The 19412-nt window shown below is 36.4% G+C and overlaps 3 protein-coding genes across 3 annotated transcripts; 2 read left to right on the top strand and 1 right to left on the bottom strand.

Annotated features, from left to right (window-relative positions):
- Positions 1-278: 278 nt before the first annotated feature.
- On the bottom strand, positions 279-5179 carry LOC127811076 (uncharacterized). The gene is made up of 3 exons (XM_052350788.1): positions 3118-5179; positions 1987-2904; positions 279-1233 (listed from the first exon to the last, which is right to left on the bottom strand). Exons 1-3 carry the CDS (start codon positions 5177-5179, stop codon positions 425-427), a joined length of 3789 nt encoding a protein of 1262 aa, XP_052206748.1. The 3' UTR covers positions 279-424.
- An 8266-nt stretch (positions 5180-13445) lies between these two features.
- Positions 13446-15695, top strand: LOC127811075 (uncharacterized). The gene has a single exon (XM_052350787.1). It carries the CDS (start codon positions 13446-13448, stop codon positions 15693-15695), a length of 2250 nt encoding a protein of 749 aa, XP_052206747.1.
- A 545-nt stretch (positions 15696-16240) lies between these two features.
- LOC127810882 (uncharacterized) lies at positions 16241-18357 on the top strand. Its single transcript, XM_052350462.1, has 2 exons — positions 16241-17504; positions 17781-18357. Exon 1 carries the CDS (start codon positions 16353-16355, stop codon positions 17163-17165), a length of 813 nt encoding a protein of 270 aa, XP_052206422.1. The 5' UTR covers positions 16241-16352; the 3' UTR covers positions 17166-17504; positions 17781-18357.
- Positions 18358-19412: the final 1055 nt, after the last annotated feature.

Genomic DNA, 19412 nt, shown 5'->3' with positions numbered 1-19412 from the left:
GTAAAACAGGGAGTGAAAAACAATAAAGAAGAAGTGAAAGAAAAGGTGAAAGAAGAAAAAGAAATGGGGGTTGGGAAGTAATGATGCGTAGATGGTGGATGTTTTTTTTTTTTTTTTTTTTTTTTTTTTTGTATTGGGCTTAAGCCCAAATAAATGACCCATCTTCTATTTCCTTAAAGGCCCAAGCCCAACTCTTAGCCCATTTGCCTTAAATAAATTGAAGTCCAACTCATTATCCCATCCATTTAATTTAAACCCATACATACAAGCCCATAGATCTATTTCAACATTAAGAATCAAATTTGCTCAACTTATATAATAACTAAAATAAGTTAATATATCATTCTAAAATTCTAAACCCAATAATGGGTCGTTACAGTTTCTCCCCCCCTTCAAAGAATTTGGTCCCCAAATTCCTGTCTGGTCACTCGAATAGCTGGGGGAAAAGACACCTCATCTCCTCCTCGCGCTCCCAGGTAGCCTCATCTAAAGAGTGACGCTGCCACTGAATTTTAACAAATGGAATCGATCGATTTCGTAGCACTTTCTCTTTCCGCTCCAAAATACTAACAGGTTTCTCCTCGTATGTGACATCCTCCTTGACTTCTATAGTCTGATAGTCGATGATATGCTGGGGATCCGGCACGTACTTCCTTAACATGGACACATGGAAGACATTATGAACGCCAGCTAACTGTGGTGGCAAGGCCAACCTATAGGCCAAAGGGCCAACTCGTTCCAAGATTTCAAACGGTCCAATATAGCGAGGACTAAGCTTCCCCGACACCCCAAATCTGCGTACGCCCTTTATGGGCATCACTCTCAGCCATACGTGGTCCCCAGCTGAGAACTCCAAGTCTCGACGTCTTTTATCCGCATAGCTCTTTTGTCGGTCCTGTGCGACCTTCATTCTAGCCCTGATAATCCGAATCTTTTCTGATGTCTGCTCAACAATCTCTGGCCCCAATAATGCTCTGTCTCCAATCTCCTCCCAACAAATGGGTGATCTACACGGCCTGCCGTAAAGTGCCTCATAAGGCGGCATACCAATACTAGAGTGGTGACTGTTGTTGTAAGCGAATTCTACTAGTGGCAGATGATCATCCCAACTACCATGGAAATCCAACACACATGCCCTCAACATGTCCTCTAATGTCTGGATGGTCCTCTCTGACTGTCCATCTGTCTGAGGGTGGAACGCGGTACTAAACTTTAGCTTCGTCCCCAAAGCATCTTGCAACGCTCCCCAAAAGTGTGAAGTAAATCGAGGGTCCCGATCCGACACGATACTAGAGGGAACTCCATGTAATCTCACCACTTCCTCCACATATAACTTCGCAAGGTGGTTCAAACGGTAAGTCTTCTTAATCGGTAGGAAATGGGCTGATTTCGTCAAACGGTCTACTATCACCCAAATAGCATCGCACCCCTTCGTTGTCCTTGGTAGCCCTGACACGAAGTCCATGGATATGTTATCCCACTTCCACTCTGGAATGGGCAACGACCGTAGGAGACCTGCTGGTTTTTGATGTTCTGCCTTAACCTGCTGGCACACTGCACACTGGGATACATATCTTGCCACATCTCTCTTCAGACCATCCCACCAAAACTGCCTCCGTAGATTCTGATACATCTTCGTCGTGCCGGGGTGAATCGTATAGCGGGACTTATGAGCCTCTGCCAAAATCTCGTTCCTGATCTCCGCATCATCTGGTACACAAATCCGATCTTGGAATAGTAGCATCCCATCGCCCCTTTAGCCGAAACCCACTGGGGAAAACTTCCCCACATCTGCTAAGATCTGGGCCAACTTCACATCGTGTGATTGTTGCACCCTAATCTGTTCCATCACATCAGGTTGTATCCTTAGGTACGAACAATACCCCGTAGGTCTCTCTTCGGGTCCAGAGATAGATAACTCCCCCATCTGACTCAAAAGCATCCATTCCTGGGTCTTCATAGCAGCCATATAAGCCCCTCGGCGACTCAATGCGTCGGCCACCACGTTGGCCTTCCCCGGATGGTACAAGATCTCACAATCATAGTCCTTCAAAAGCTCCATCCACCTACGTTGCCTCATGTTCAACTCCTTCTGGGAGAAAAGGTACTTTAAACTTTTATGGTCAGTATAAATCTCCACCTTCTCTCCATAAAGGTAATGCCTCCAAATCTTGAGAGCAAACACTACTGCCGCTAACTCCAAGTCATGGGTAGGGTAGTTCACCTCATGTTTCTTCAATTGTCTCGAGGCATAGGCATTCACTCGTCCATCCTGCATCAATACACATCCGAGACCTGAGTGTGACGCATCACTGAAGATGGAAAATGTCACTCCACTCCTAGGAATAGCCAATACTGGTGCTGAGGTTAGCCTCTTCTTCAACTCCTCAAAGCTACGCTCACAAGCCTCGTTCCATTCGTACTTGACTCCCTTCCCAGTCAACTTTGTCATAGGAGATGAAAGCCTAGAGAAACCCTCAATGAATCTTCTGTAGTAACCTGCTAGCCCCAAAAAGCTCCTGATGCCGGTCACTGTAGTCGGTTGTGGCCACTCAATCACTGCCTTCACTTTTTCAGGGTCTACTGAAATACCCTTACCAGATACTACGTGTCCCAAGAAGCCAACCTGTCGCTGCCAAAAATCACACTTACTGAACTTGGCATACAACTGCCTCTCCCTCAGCCTCTGCAATGCCAGCCTAAGGTGGGTCTCATGGTCCTCCAAACTCGGCGAGTAGATGAGTATGTCATCAATGAACACTATAACAAAGCTATCCAAATACTCTCTAAACACCCTGTTCATCAAATCCATGAAGACTGCCGGGGCATTAGTCAACCCAAATGGCATGACCACAAACTCGTAATGACCGTACCTAGTGCGAAAAGCAGTCTTCTTTACATCTTCTTCTCTGACCCTCACCTGATGGTATCCAGACCTCAAGTCAATCTTCGAAAAGACGGATGCTCCACGTAACTGGTCCAACAAGTCATCAACACGGGGGAGGGGATACTTGTTCTTCAACGTCACCTGATTCAACTGCCGGTAGTCAATGCATAATCTCATGGATCCATCCTTCTTCCTCACGAATAAAACTGGAGCACCCCAAGATGAGGCACTCGGGCGGATGAATCCCTTCTCAATCAATTCCTCCAACTGCACCTTTAGCTCTTTCAATTCATTTGGAGCCATTCTGTAAGGAGCCCTAGAAACTGGCTGCGTACCTGGTACTAAGTCAATAGAGAACTCAACCTCCCTCGATGGCGGCAATCCTGGCAACTCTTCAGGAAATACATCGGGAAATTCACAGACCACCGGAATATCTGGCAATTCCATCTTGTCCTCATTACCAGTCGTCACTAAAGCCAAATATGCCTCGCAACCATGTCGCATTAATTTCTCTGCCTTTATCACCGAAATCAAGGGTGTGGAGCTCATTGGTTTAATGCCTCTATACACAACAATTGGCTGATGAGGCAACTCAAAATGAATTACCTTGTGCCGACAATCAACCTTAGCATAGTGTTGGGATAGCCAGTCCATGCCCAAAATAAGATCAAAATCTTTTATGTCTAGCACCACCAAATTCCCCGGAAACTCCTTATCGTGCACTATGATTTTACAATCCCTATACACCTCACTACCCACCATTTTCGTATCTCCCGGAGTAGTTACAATCAAATAATATGGTAACAATGTACTGGAAATTGGAATATGACATACCACCCGAGGTGCAACAAAAGAGTGTGTGGATCCCGTATCAAATAAAACACAAACATCAATATCATATAAGGATAAGATACCTTGCACTGTGTCCTTCCCTTGCTCTGCTTCAGCTGTAGTCAAGGCGAACACTCGCCCCTGGATGTGGGGTCTATCAGCATCTGCGGTGCTCTGTCCTGATGGTAGTGCCAATGATGGTGCCATCCCTTGAAGTCTAGGCACTGACTGCCTCTGCCCAGATCTATCACTCTGATACCCCGGCCTTTGGCCTCCTCGCTGGGGTGGCACTGAACAAACGTTGGCCTTATGGCCCTTGCGCCCACATTTAAAACATGTCACCTCCTGGCTGCCTGCTCTACCTGACCCCTGAGGGCAGTCCCTCTGTACGTGCCCCGCCTGACCACAAGTGTAACATGTCACCCCTCTGTCGTAGCGGCATGGGTCACGATGCCTCTTTCCACATGTCTTGCATGGGGGGATGTCTGGCGTGCCTCTCGAAGGCCCTGGTGCACCCTTCCTCTTCCTGTCATTGCCCTGTCCCTGGGCTGAGCCTGACCCCCTAGTAGCTGTCAGGGCTGCTCTCAGCTCGCTCCTCTCCCTCTCAATGATGTATGCCCGATGTACCAGTGTAGAATAGTCAGTGAACTGCGCACCTGCCAGCTGAAATCGAATCTCCACTCGCAACCCTCTCAAGAACTTGGTCGCTTTCTTCTCATCAGTGTCTACTAACTCAGGGGCAAAGCGTGCTAGGGAGGTGAACTCCTCCTCATACTGAGCCACTGACATGTTGCCCTGGGTCAACTCGATGAACTCGTATGTCTTCTGGCTACGAACCCAGGCGGGAAAATAATTAGCGTTGAAGAGCTCCCTAAATTCAGCCCAAGATGGCTCCCTGTTCCTGAATCGCAGTCTGGCCGTCTCCCACCACCTCTCAGCTGCTCCCCGAAGTAGGTATGTAGCCAACTGTACCTTCTGTGCATCAGTGCATCCTATGGTCCGCAGATGTTTCTCTATTGCCATCAGCCACTCTTCTGCAACCAGAACATCATTTCCCCCTCTGAATTCCGATGGCCTGAATGCCATGAAGTTCCTCACCAACTGACTGCCAGCATTACCATCCATACCCTGAGGCTCAACCTCCTGCTGCACTGGGTTCGACGTCTGACCACTAACATTTTCTTGTAAGACTGGCTCATTCCCTGCTACCGGCAGCGCTTGTCCTGGCCTGCCCTGATGGGCCATGAATTCCTCGAAATGCCTCAACATGGAAGCCATCGTGCCCCTCAACTCACTAACCTCTTGGCGCAACTCTGCCACTGAATCTGTAGGAGTAGGCGATGCTGGGGGTGGTGTAGGGTTAGATACAGGTGCAGGCTCCGAAATGGGATCAGGACCTGGAGCAAGAATTGCCCGGTTGCCTTGGGCGCGTGTCGACTGCCTTCCTCGACGTCCACTCATTTCCTGTACAACCAAAAGACCTTTTAGTACTCCATCTTAACTTAGTCTCACTAGACTACTAAACACACATCTACTCTACCCACCAATCCTAAGTGTACAGAGACTCTCCTCACTCCTATACCTAATCGCTCTGATACCAAAACTGTAAGGGCCCACTCCCGAATGTGCCCGCTAGCATAGGACATTCGAAAGGAGGTCATCACAAGGATGATATAGAACAATACCTCATAATAAACACACACATTTATCTATTTTCACGCAGCGGAATATCAATAACTTTCGTTACAAACCAATGTTGATACATGTAGGCTCTTAGGCCATACAAACCGAATATGAGGCTCTAATGTAAAACAACAATTTAAAATCTCATCAATCTACCTCACCAAAACGCAACTAGGATCTCCGAGTTGAGTGCCTCTGTACACCACTACCCTTGGGTTGTAGTCCCACTGGACTCGCCCTTAATGACTGCTTTACCTTTACCTGGAATGGCATAAGAAGATCAAGTGAGCCACAAGGCTCAACAAGTTCTAGTACAAAGGAGCAGTATGAAGAAAAAGAAATCATGATGACACCGAGAGGAGTGTACAACGACTTCATATCAATATTCAATTATATGAGTCGGAAATCATATCTCATAGAATTATAAATTTCAAATTTTTGTTCATGTATAATCATACAAGTGCATACATCATAAGTATAAATCCCATAGGCTCATAAGCCACGATGCAAAATATGCGTTAATCATCATATCAGTAAATCAACACGTAACGTATCGAGCACAACCTGCCGGGCTATGGCCACCTCGTCCCGCGTCAGGCGCTCCTAGGGTACCCTTTATTTCCGCGCAAAATAATAAGTGCGCTAAGAACATATATATATGAGCATCATGTACATGTATGCATCATGTATGCATTTACCAGCAATGTAAAATTTAAATTCTCGTTCTCAATATACATTTAATACCATTGAAGAATGTTATGGCAAAAATTGTTATTTTTCCACCATACAATCGCTCTAATACATTAAGTAAATGTTTAATTAATATTAATAAAAATTTTCGGATGGGTACTGTAGCGGGGTACTATACGGATACGGTATGGTACTGTAGCAAGATACTGTATGTATACTGTACGAATACGGTATCATACTATAGCGAGATACTATATGGTATTGTATCGAGATACTGTATAGGTACTGTATGGTACAGTATCGAGATACTGTATCGAGATACTGTATAGGTACTGTATGGTACTGTATCGAGATACTGTATTGAGATACTATATAGGTACTGTATGGTACTGTATTGAGATACTGTATAGGTACTGTATCAAGATACTGTATAGGTACTATATTGAGATACTGTATAGGTACTGTATAGGTACTGTATTGAGATACTGTATAGGTACTATATGGTACTGTAGCATCCGAATTTTTTTCACACATTAACTTCATATTTTTCCACAATTTCATGGGACATTCGGGTATAGACATTAATTATCCAGACATCATTCACATATAAGATATACCAATAAATACACTACAATGAGCAATGAAGGTGAACAAACTCCCATCATAATGGAGGTGAAAAATGCCATTCACAGAATAATATTGGGGTGAATCAAACCCCTTTTGAGACATCAAATAGACTCACAATATTTAGGAATTTTATACTATGTAGATAGAAAAAATTTAATAGAGATGCTACACATGGAAGGGGAGAAAAATAAAAGAAGAAGAAGAAAGGATACTTGCCTGATGATGAATAAATCAAGATGAAGCACCCGCACAGAAGCTCCAATTGCCACAGAAAATTTAACAGAATAGAAGCAGTAGAGAAGAAAAAGAATGCGTATTAGATGAGGAAGAAGAAGAAAAAGAAGAATAGAATAAGAAGAAGAAGAAGAAGTCGGGAGGGAGGGAGAAGAAGAAAAAGAGATAAAGAGGAAGAAAAAGAAGGTGTAAAAAAAGAAGTGAAAGAAGAAAGTAGGAGTAAAAGGAAAAAGAAGAAGTAAAAGGAGGAGTGAAAGAAGAAAGGAGAAGTAAAACAGGGAGTGAAAAACAATAAAGAAGAAGTGAAAGAAAAGGTGAAAGAAGAAAAAGAAAGGGGGGTTGGGAAGTAATGATGCGTAGATGGTGGATGTTTTTTTTTTTTTTTTTTTTTTTTGTATTGGGCTTAAGCCCAAATAAATGACCCATCTTCTATTTCCTTAAAGGCCCAAGCCCAACTCTTAGCCCATTTGCCTTAAATAAATTGAAGCCCAACTCATTATCCCATCCATTTAATTTAAACCCATACATACAAGCCCATAGATCTATTTCAACATTAAGAATCAAATTTGCTCAACTTATATAATAACTAAAATAAGTTAATATATCATTCTAAAATTATAAACCCAATAATGGGTCGTTACAAAATATTTCTCAAATATTTCACTATGAAAATTCATAAAATAATATTTTTGAATTTCTGAAATTTTTTAAGAAATTTTACTTATCTTAACTTAGCCTCTCAAGCTTTCTCAGTATGTGTGTCATATCGTCAAAACGCGTGGCCGAACTGTTTTCTCCCCCATAATCGCACTACAACAGATTTTGCTATTAGTGACAATTTTTTAGTGACGTTATGAATTTTCGTCACAAAAAATACTCTTTTGGTGACGATATAAGCATTTCGTCACCAAAATTTGTGAACTGTTATTTGTTAATGATGATTTTGAGATTTCGTCACAAAAAATCGTCACGCATAAGTTGGCGCCAACTTTTAGCGCCAACACTCAATTGCAGAAAATGATTTCGTGACGCTTGATATACATAGGTGACAAAAAATATAACGTCAACATATTAATATTATATTGGGTGACGATACATTTGTGTCACAAATGAATGAATGACCATCAGTGACGCAGTGAACATCGTCACAATTGTAAATAATATTAAGTGACGTTAACTTTGGTCACTCATTGATAGTAATATTTTAGTTTGTTGCATAAGACGACGACTTTAGGAATGCCACTAATCAGTGTTACATTTGGGGACGATATTATTTGTGTCACGTATACAAGAATAACCTATTTGTGATGCATTACATATTGTCACATTTGTGAATAATATTAGGTGACGTTGAGTTTCGACACACATTATTAGTATATTGTGGTTTGATGCATAAGGTGACTACTTTTGAAATGTCAATAATGAGTATTAGAGTCGGTGACGATTTTCTTTTCGTCATATATGCAATAATACCTATTTGTGACGTATTAAATATCATCACATTTGTGAATGATATTAGATGACATTACGTTTCGTCACCCATTCTTAGTAATATTTTAATTTGATGCATTTGGTGACAATTTGATAAATGTCACTAATTAATATTACATGATAGTGATGATCTATTGCGTCACGTATTTAAAACTATCTATTTGTGACACATTACATATTGTCATATTCGTGAATAGTATTAGGTGACGGTGAGTTTTGTCACCCATTGTTAGTAATTTTTTAGGTGGACACATAAGGTGAAGACATTAGGTGATGATAATTATTTACATCACATAAGAAAAAATATTTATTTGTGACACATTACAAATAGTCACATTTGTGAGTATCATTGAGTGATGTTGAGTTTCATCACTAATAGTTATTGATAATTTTTGTGTTGTGTGTACAAGTTAACAAAACACGTTTTGTTAACTTGAGTTTTAATTCACGTTATGTTACAAAAAAAGGTCCTGATTTTCGGTTCGTATTGTATTTTTGAATTAAAATATATTGTATGTGTAAATAAAAAATAAAAATTATGAATGTTTAAAATTTTATTTTTAGATGATTCTGAGAGTTATTTAAAATTTTAAAATATAAATTCACAATTTGTAACATAACATCGATTAGTGAATTTTAATTTTGGAGTCCATTATCAGATTATGTTATAAGTTATACATTTATTTTTTAAATTTAAATTTAAATTTATTTATGAAAGGAAATTTTATTTTGATTGAGGTCCGTCCAACTTCCATCTAACAATTCAGGCTTTAATTCCCATTCCATTCCATTATCAGTTTCTCTATTAGGTATAATAAAATGAAATATTCATTTTAATATTACAAAACTACCTTTTTTAAAGCAATATCGAAAAACTGATTAATGGGTTGGGTGGATGCTTTAATATTCCAGAAATCCTGATTAAGTGGTGATATTTTGAAAAAGAAAAGTCCTTTAACCAATTTCATTTTATAAAAATATATATATAAATATAGGACACTTTAATTAGACACTATTTTATATTGTATACCATGAGAAGTCTTCGCTGTCGAGGCCAGACCGCTCTATAAAACCAACCCATCCTCTCTGGTCACGCCTCTGTTTTAAAGCATTAAAACTCTTTTAACCACCCAACTTCCACCATAATACCGAATTTTATAATCCATCATTACCTATTTGGACCATCACCTTTCTAGTTGTTACAGACATGAATTAAACCTTAATTAGTTTGATCTAGGAAGCATCCATTAATCAATCTCCAAACTTGATAATCTGATCACCCAAGTGCTTAATTAATTACACTTCCTGTGGTCATCGACAAAATTAATGAAGCCTTTGGCCATAGTACCATAAGTCCACCTTATCCTCTCAATCTTATCCAAACACAGTTGGTTGTCACACTCAACATTATACTGTTTGATATTTCCTTCAATTTGCTCTCACCTTTGGACTCTCATATTTGACACTCGAATTAGGGGAGAATTTGAGTAATAAATATGTAATACCTAAAATGAGTTAGATGTATTAGTGAAACAAGACGGGACAACAAGATGGGACACTCGAAGTTTTTTTTTTAGACTTTTAGACTTGATTACTTGGGACTAATGAAAAAATTGTCGAACTGAAATAAAATAACAATGAATCTCTTAGATAATTGTTTGGTTCTTTAAGGAGGGTCGACTTAAGGCATAGACCAGTGAGGCCTATGCCTAGGACCCCCTAAAAGGGGGGTCTCAATAATTTTTTTCATATCTTTTATTAATTTTTAAAAAGACTTTAAATTTTAAATGGCCTAGGACCCCCAACTTCCATGGGTCATTCATTGATTAAGACGAATCTATCTTTATTAATAGAATTATTATTTTTAGGATTTAAAATTTAAAGTTATTAATTTTTATTTGTGAACTATATAAATTTATTAGACACTTGTATTAGATAAATATGTGAAAATTTTATGTATAAATTCTTTAAAAAAGTTAAGGTCCTGTTTAGTTATAAAGAATATCTTTTATTTTTATCTTATTTTTATTGGAATATTAAAACAGAAAACTCAATTTTATAACTTTATATTATGAATAAAAAAAATAGTAGTCAAACAAAATAAAAAAAGATAACTATTTGTAGATAACTTATTCTTCTTTAGGTGAATTTATTTAGGTATACAAAGTTTACAAAATTGGATTGAATACAAACCACAATTAAACCATCAATCACACAAATGAACATAGAATTTTACGTGAAAAATAATGTGTCACAAATAAATGGATTGGTTTTAAAATGAGTTTTTACCATAACTATAAAAATAAACATATTGTCATGTTACCTTGTTTTAAGTTTAATTTTAACGGGACTCTAACTTCTCTCATAGTACTTTATAATTAATATAAAATTTAAATTTAATATATAAAATTAATAATTTTTAAGATTTGATGTAAAAATAATAATCTGATCACATTGTGATAACATTTAATAACAATTATTATTATTTGAGTCTTTTATTGATGATATTTAATAACAGTTATTACATGTAAAGTTAGTACTTTATATGTAAAATTATTGTTATTATTGTTTGTCTTTTATTATCTTAAAATTCATAACAGTTATGTGAATGGAAATAGATATTTATTAAGAAAAAAATAAAATACTTACACAAGTCGATGATTTTGGAATTTAAAACAAAAACATGAATTAACAAACCAAATACATTCTCCACATTTATTTTTATGAGTACACTATTCGAAAAGATGATAAAAAAATATTTTTCATTATTTGACATATAGAAAATATTTTCCAAACATATTTTTTTTCACATTCTAACATATATTTTTCACATTATTATTTAGAAAAAAGAAAAAAAAAACAATCAATTTTGTGTCTTAAATTTTGAATCAAATACAAAACCAATCAAATATCAAAACCAAATTAAATCAATTTTACAACTTATGAAGGTTAATGTTATTGCAAACAAGTTAAAGAAACTAAAGTAAATAAAAATCAGAAAATATAAGAAAATAGAACTATTTTCCCCCAAAAATCAGAAATTATATAAAGAACTCTAAAATTATAAAAAAAAAAAAAACAAGCTAAAGAAACTAAAGTATATAAAAATCAGAAATTATAAAGTATTTTCCTCAAAAAATTAGAAAATATTTTTCTCAAAAATAATTATAAAAAAACCTCAATATATAAGTGCAAAGGGGCGGGAATGAACACTGCATTCCCCCCCCCCCCCCACGTCTTCTACAAATTAAAAAAGCCCTAAAGCCTTCCTCCATTGTTACACTAGAGAAGGGAGCCGAATCGCCACTGTTATTGCATCGGCACTACATCCATTCCTTCCTCTGTTGCTCCATCAGGTTCAAGAATCTCTCTTATACTATTATGTTTGTCTTATGTTATTTCTGTTTTAAAACTTGTATGTGCGTATGATGTTATTCTTGTTTGAAAACTGTTATATTGCTAGTTTTGTATTGTTGTTCTTCAGTTAAAAGTTATCACGTTTCTATCAGAACAAGTGAATCTGCAAAAAAATCATATATAGACTTTTATCAAACATCTGTCATGAAGAAATACATGAACATTCATATATATATATATATATGATTTGGCGTTCATTAATGTTTCACACACACATATATATAGAGAAGACTTTTGGAGGAGAAATTGGAGAATGGAGGCGGCCAATTATTAAAAGAATTGGAGGAGACGGAAGCGGATGCAAGCGGATGTAAGCGGATGTCTCTGTTTTTTAATATCCCTGTTTCTCTGTGGAATTCCAGCTGTTTGTCAAGGGTTTATTGATGTTGTTGGTAGCAGTTGCTGCAAAAATCAATAAGAGAGGCATTTAAATTTAAATAATTCAGAACATTAATAATGAAAATGAGAACTATTTTGTGCAATTATAATGGAAACAAACTGTATAATTACTTCTACTTAACAAGGGCATTAACAATGGTGCCAATGATGAAGATGTGGCGGATTGTATTACTGTTATAACAATTGAAATGATAATAATATCATTAGAGAGGGCAGTTTTATATCTTCATTTTTTTATAAGAATGGATGAGAACTTGCGACCACTAACCTCTATGTGTGTATGAGTACTAGATAAATTTTGTTGAGCATGCACAATAATATTATATCATGATGCATATATCTATCGCATGAGAGCTGATTTGAGCATGTATTTATTTATGTTTCTGTAAGATGTCCTGGACATGATAATTTTTTATTCACTAATTTATCTTATTTTATCCCATAAGCCAAAATAGCCTTTAATCTATAGATAAAAACCCATAACTAGTTTCTTTTAAACATTCACTCATATTTGACTTAATGTTAAAATATAATTTAAAAGGAAAAAAAAATTAGGGCAATTATGTAAACAAGTTTAGTTATGATTACATGCACATAGACAGTGTGTGTGTGTTTATGGGCCATAAAACATGTTGGGGACCAACCAAATGATATATAGTTTTTTTGGTGTTTCCATAATTCACATGCTCTCTATGCTCCGCCATCTATTCTTTTGTTGTTCTCTTCTCCATAATAAAATGTGTATATTAAATATAGATCACGATCATCAATCACGAAATGCTTAAGTGCCTCTATACATAACAGCATACCATTTGTTTGTTGCCAATTGCATTGCAATTGCTTGTTTGTGAGTGTATAAGAGCAATAGTGGATGGCTAATTAAGATGCATATCCTGTGGTTCCTGATGAGTTGTATTATTATTATTATTATTATTATTATTATTATTATTATTATTATTATTATTATTATTATTAATTAAGTTGTATTGTTATTAACTAATTAATTGTCCAATTGCATTGCCACATGATGACAAACACTAAATCTTTTTTCTTTATGAATCATGTAATAAAGGTAGGATGACTTAATCATTACAAGGCTCAGATTTATTTTTTTAAGGGTATTTTTTTAATTGTTTCTTCTTTTAATTGTTTTTTTTTAATAATTGTTAGGTATTCATATTGGAACATGGATAAGAGCTGGATGATGGAACATAGGTTCTGTAACAAATATATAGTGGGAGTTCGTTCATTTATGAAGTTTGTCCGTGATAGTTTGGGAGGCGAGTGTAAAATTCGATGTCCTTGTCGAGAATGTTTGAATGTATACACCTTAAGTCAAGAAGAAGTTGAGGACCATTTGATGTTGATCGGAATTAGTATTAGCTACACTAAGTGGGTTTATCACGGTGAACCGTCTAATTCCTCTAACAATAATAGTCATGGCTATGAGAATGATAATCAGACTAATGAAAATTGGGATAATGAAATGGAAAATGATGATGGGTTGCTTGATATGTTAGAAGATTTGCAAAATGGAGTAGCCATGGATGATGGCACAATAAGAGAAACTAATAGGGTAGCTGAGAACATAGATGAGATTAGTGCACTACTTGGAAAAGTTATCGATGAACTTTATCCTGGTTGTTTGAATTTCTCTACGTTATCTTTCATTGTCAAGCTTTTGCATGTTAAGGTGTATAATCGTTGGAGTAATAAATCATTTGATATGCTATTGGGATTGTTGAAGAAGGCATTTCCTGAGGGTAATAAAGTTCCAAATTCTTATTACGAGGCAATTAACATGCTTCGTGACTTGGGTCTTGGTTATGAGCCAATCCATGTTTGTAAATATGATTGTTCCATATTTTGGAAAGAGTATAAGGACTACCAAAGTTGTCCAGTTTGTGGCACATCTAGGTGGAAAATTAATAAAGGTCGTCATTACAAGCAAATCCCTTGGAAAGTCTTGCGTTACTTTCCACTAAAACCAAGACTTCAACGACTATACATGTCTAGAAAAACAGCTGAGGATATGAGGTGGCACAAAGAGAAACGGGTTGATGATGGAGTGTTGAGACACCCAGCAGATGGTAATGCATGGAAGGATTTTGATAAAGAATATGAGTGGTTTGGAAATGAAACCCGAAATGTTCGACTTGGTTTAGCAACGGATGGGTTCAACCCTTTCGGTAACATGAGTACTTCTTATAGCATGTGGCCTGTGATTGTTGTTCCATACAATTTGCCCCCTTGGAAGTGCATGAAAGAGCCATTTTTATTCCTCTCATTGCTTATACCTGGACGAAAAACACCAGGGAAAGACATAGATGTGTTCTTGCGACCCTTAATAGATGAGTTAAAGGAGTTATGGGATACTGGCATGCAGACATGGGATGCAGTTACAAAACAAAATTTCAATCTACATGCAGTTGCTCTCTGGACAATAAATGACTTCCCTGCCTATGGTGATATTTCTGGTTGGAGCACGAAAGGGTATTTGGCATGCCCTGTTTGTAACAAGGACACTTCATCACGAAGGTTAAGGAGTAAAATCTGCTACATGGACCATCGACGCTTTCTTCCTCATGACCACATTTGGCGTCAAAGTAGGAAAATTGATGGGAAGCCTGAAAGAAGAGAAAAGCCTCACCAATTTTCTGGTAGTGAGTTGTTACAACAGTTAGAAGTGTTGCCAGATTGCAAGTTCGGAAAGCATCCAAATAACAAGAAAAGAAAGCATACTCCTGAAGAATTGAATTGGACTAGAAAGCCTATTTTATTTGAGTTACCTTACTGGTCAAAACTAAAGTTAAGACACAATCTCGATGTTATGCACATTGAGAAAAATATTTGTGACAATATAGTAGGTACTTTGTTGAATATCGAGGGAAAGACCAAAGACACATTTAAGGCAAGGTTAGATTTGCAAGATTTGAAAATCAGAAAGGAGTTACACTTGCAAAAATGCCCTGATGGGTCTTTTATGATGCCTCCAGCATCTTACACGTTATCAAAGGAGGAGAGGAATGAATTTTGTGAATTTCTACAATCTGTGAAGTTCCCAGACGGGTATGCATCCAATATCTCAAGGTGCGCAAATATTAGCGACGAAAAATTATCTGGATTAAAAAGCCATGATTGTCATGTCCTATTACAACGAGTACTCCCTATTGGAATTCGTAAATACTTACCAAAGGAAATTTGTACAACATTGGATGAGTTGGCCCATTTCTTCCAAATGATATGCTGTAAAACTTTGAAACGCAAAGATTTGGAGATTTTAAAAGAAGACATTGTCATAATTCTTCGTAAATTACAAAAAATCTTTCCTCCAGCTTTTTTTGACATTTCAGTACATTTAGCAGTTCATTTACCATTTGAAGCCATGCTTGGAGGACCTGTCCAATATAGGTGGATGTTTCCCATTGAAAGGTAATCTCATACTTATTAATCTTGTTTCAAACTAATAGCTCACCAACTTCAGTTCCATTGAATGACACCGTTAAATATTACTTATTAGGACATTGGGTCGTTATAAGGGGTTTGTACGTAACAGAGCTCATCCGGAAGGATCAATTGCAGAAGCATACATTTCAATTGAATGTTTAACATTTTGCTCAATGTATTTGGCCGGGATTGAAACTAGGTTTAATCGAGAAGAAAGGAATGATGACAAAGGTAAGGAAGATGATATAGATGGAATGTTAGTCTTCTCCCGTAATGTGCGCCCATTTGGAGCTTCAAAATATGATACATTGATACCTGAAGAATTTGAAAAGGTGCAATGGTACATACTAAGTAACTGTGATGAAGTGGAACAATATTTTAAGTGAGTTCATTCGTATCTCTCTTTTTTTTTTTTTTTCCTCTCCTATTTCCTTTACATGTGTTAAAAAGTATGATGTTCTAATTACTTACCCTCTTGGCTATGCAGTCAGCATAAAGATATGTTGAAACAACAAAGAAATACACTTTTAGAAGAAAAACATCGACAGCAATTTCCAAAGTGGTTTAAAGAAAAAGTCAGTGAAAGCATTAACTTAAGTAATATAGTTATTTAATTTATATCTAAATATTAACTAATTATTCCTTTATGTTAATCTGGCAGATGACATCTTTGCGAAGTCAAGATCAATCTAAATTAACTGAGCAAATTTATGCTCTTGCTTGTGGGCCTGATAATCGAGTGAGACGGTATAGTGGGTGCATTGTTAATGGTGTAAGATTCCACACAAAAGAGCATGAAACTAATCTCAGAAGCCAAAATAGTGGTGTGGTTGTTGGAGGGATGCATGAAGATGAAGACATTGACTTTTATGGTGTTGTAACAGACATCATTGAGTTAAACTACATCAAAGATAATCGAGCCATATTATTCAAGTGTGATTGGTTTGATCTTGACAAGAAGAAGAAAGGAATCCATCACGATGGACGGTTAACAAGCATCAATGTTAGCAAGTATTGGTATAAAGATGACCCTTTTGTGATGGCATTGCAAGCAAAACAAGTTTTCTACTTGGTTGACTTAAAATTAGGAAAAGATTGGAGAGTGCCCCAGAATTTTAGCCACAGACACATATATGATGTTCCTGAGATGTCAAGTAGTGCAGTTGAGACAGAAGAACTGGCTAATGTTGAGAATGAGATCATTTATCAAGACATTGAAATATCTGAGAACAGTAGACATGTTCAATTAGAGGAAGAGGAAAACAGACCACTAATAAGGAATGACGTAATCCCAGACATTGTTAATACTGATATCTTAGAGACAAGTATAGGAGCAAGACATGATGTAGATGATTTTCTTGATTATGGTGTGGAAGATGAAGAGATGGACGCTTTTTCTCAAGAAAATGAAGAGACTGATTTTACTTCGACTAATAGTGATTCAGATCCAATGGAGTAAAAATGAACTTTTGTGATTTGTGTTCATAATAACGAACTTTTGCTAGATTTGGTAACAATTGTGTTTTTATGATTTGTACTCTTAATAAATATGATTTCTACTCTTAATGAATTGTATTTTGTAAAGTTAAAACTACTCTTACCAGATGCTTTTTGTAGGAAATAATGGCTCCAGGACTGACTGCAAAGAAAAGGTTGGTTAATAGACAATTACATTCAGCTAGTTCGAATCAAATGGCATCTACAACTCCAAGTGGTCAACATGTTGAGAAGATCGTTGCCTCAAATCAAACTGGTCAAAATGGGAGAGTGGAATTAGAATCTTCGCAAGAGAATACAGGTAATCCTTTTTGAAAATTAAAGTATGGATGACGAAAATATAACTTAATTTAATAATTTAAAACAATGAGGTTTAATGAATTTTTTCTTTGGTTAGTGATTGATTACTTGTTAGATATATATATATATAACTATCTCCTTTATTTTCTATTATTATACAAGGCTTGCAAGATAATCAGAAAATAATTTAAAGTAATGAGGTCTAAAATATCATTTCTTTGATTGTGATATTGATTTTCATTTTGATGTCATGTTATGACAAACAAATTAAATACAGATTCTAACTCTTCCAAAAGAGTAAGAGGACCCACACGAGGTAAGGAGCTTGAGAAACTACTCAAGGTGAATGGGAAAATGGTAATTGACATACCGCTTGGAAAAGGAAGACCAGTTTGTGAGGTTCAATCTGCAAAATTATCATCGGAGCTTGGAGTCATCTCTCGACAATTCATACCAATACCAGAAAAGTGGAAAAATTTTACTGAGGATGAGAAAAGGCATGCATTTGAAAGACTTGAAGTAAGTAATTGTTTTATATTGAAAGTTATTTTTGTTTAAACTATGTCACTTATGAAAATTAATTGTTTGTTACATGTCTTAATCATTTTAGACTAGGTTTCAAATTCAAATTGATGACGAATATGTGAAGAACAGTGTTGAAAAGATTTTACAAAAGTTATCAAGAAACCAAAGGTATAGACTCCACCAATGCTTTAAAAAGTATTCATCAGTGCAAGAAGCTCGTCGAAACAAGCCTACCAATTTTAACTTGAGTCAAGAAAATTGGGACAAATTATGTGACATGTGGAGTGATTCCAAATTCCAAGTATGTGATATTACATTTGATTCATTCTTATTTATATATATATATATATATCATGACACATGTCACTAACTCTTTTAAATTAAATGTTCCACTTCATTATTTATACATATTGACTAAAATTATAGGAAAGATGTGCAAAGAATGCAAATAATCGCCAAATGGTACAATGGTCTCATAACCAAGGCTCAAGGGCATTTGTAGCAAGTCGTCACAAGATGGTAATATTTTTATTACACATATTTTGATAAGTTATTGGTTGTGTTTCATTACTTACATTGTTTGAATATCAATAGTGCATGGATAATGAAGAGCCTAATAGGATAGAGTTTTTCAAAGCCACACACTACTCAACACAAAAGGGATGGACAACACCTACAGCAGAAGAAGCTTATGTAAGATTAAATCATTCTCTCTTTATAACTAAAATTTTATATTGAGCATTTTAATTGATGTTGCTTTCTTCCTTCAATATCTAGGACAAAATGGTTGAGCTGCAAAACCAACCCATAGTTAGTGAGAACCCAATGTCTGTAGATGACATAGTGGATAGTGTACTAGGCACTAGGTGTGGATATGTTAAGGGACTTGGGTATGGACCTAAACCTAAATCATTTAAAGCTTCAGAAACGAGGACTTATGAGTTGGAGGAGAAGCTTAAGAAGACTCAAGATGAGTTACAAACTTGTCAAACAAAGTTTGAAACAACAACTCAATTAGAAGGGAAATTGGATACTATGATGAGCAATTACAGCCAATTACTACAATTTTTGGTGAGTTCAGGGACCCAACTGCCTCCTTCGATTCTATCTCCTTTAACCCCAAATCAAGGTAAGAATAAAATAACTACTTTTCTATTCACTTCATTGTTAAATAAACTTTACATGTGTCCAACTTAATCAAATTTCCATCTTATATTGCATGTTTCTATCCTTACAACACAATTACAAATGTGATTGATTTCAGGTTCAAATGAATCGCACGCAGAATCAACTAAAGGATTGGAGAGAAGAGTTTGAAGTACATTGTGGTGGTACTTGTATTGTCACATTTGAACAAGTTTTGTGAAATCTACTTCGTTAATTC

This window comes from Diospyros lotus, chromosome 10, assembly GCF_014633365.1.
Source record: "Diospyros lotus cultivar Yz01 chromosome 10, ASM1463336v1, whole genome shotgun sequence".
Classification (NCBI taxonomy): Eukaryota; Viridiplantae; Streptophyta; class Magnoliopsida; order Ericales; family Ebenaceae; genus Diospyros; species Diospyros lotus.
The sequence above is the reverse complement of the archived record's forward strand: the minus strand, read 5'-3'. Positions and strand labels throughout refer to the sequence as shown.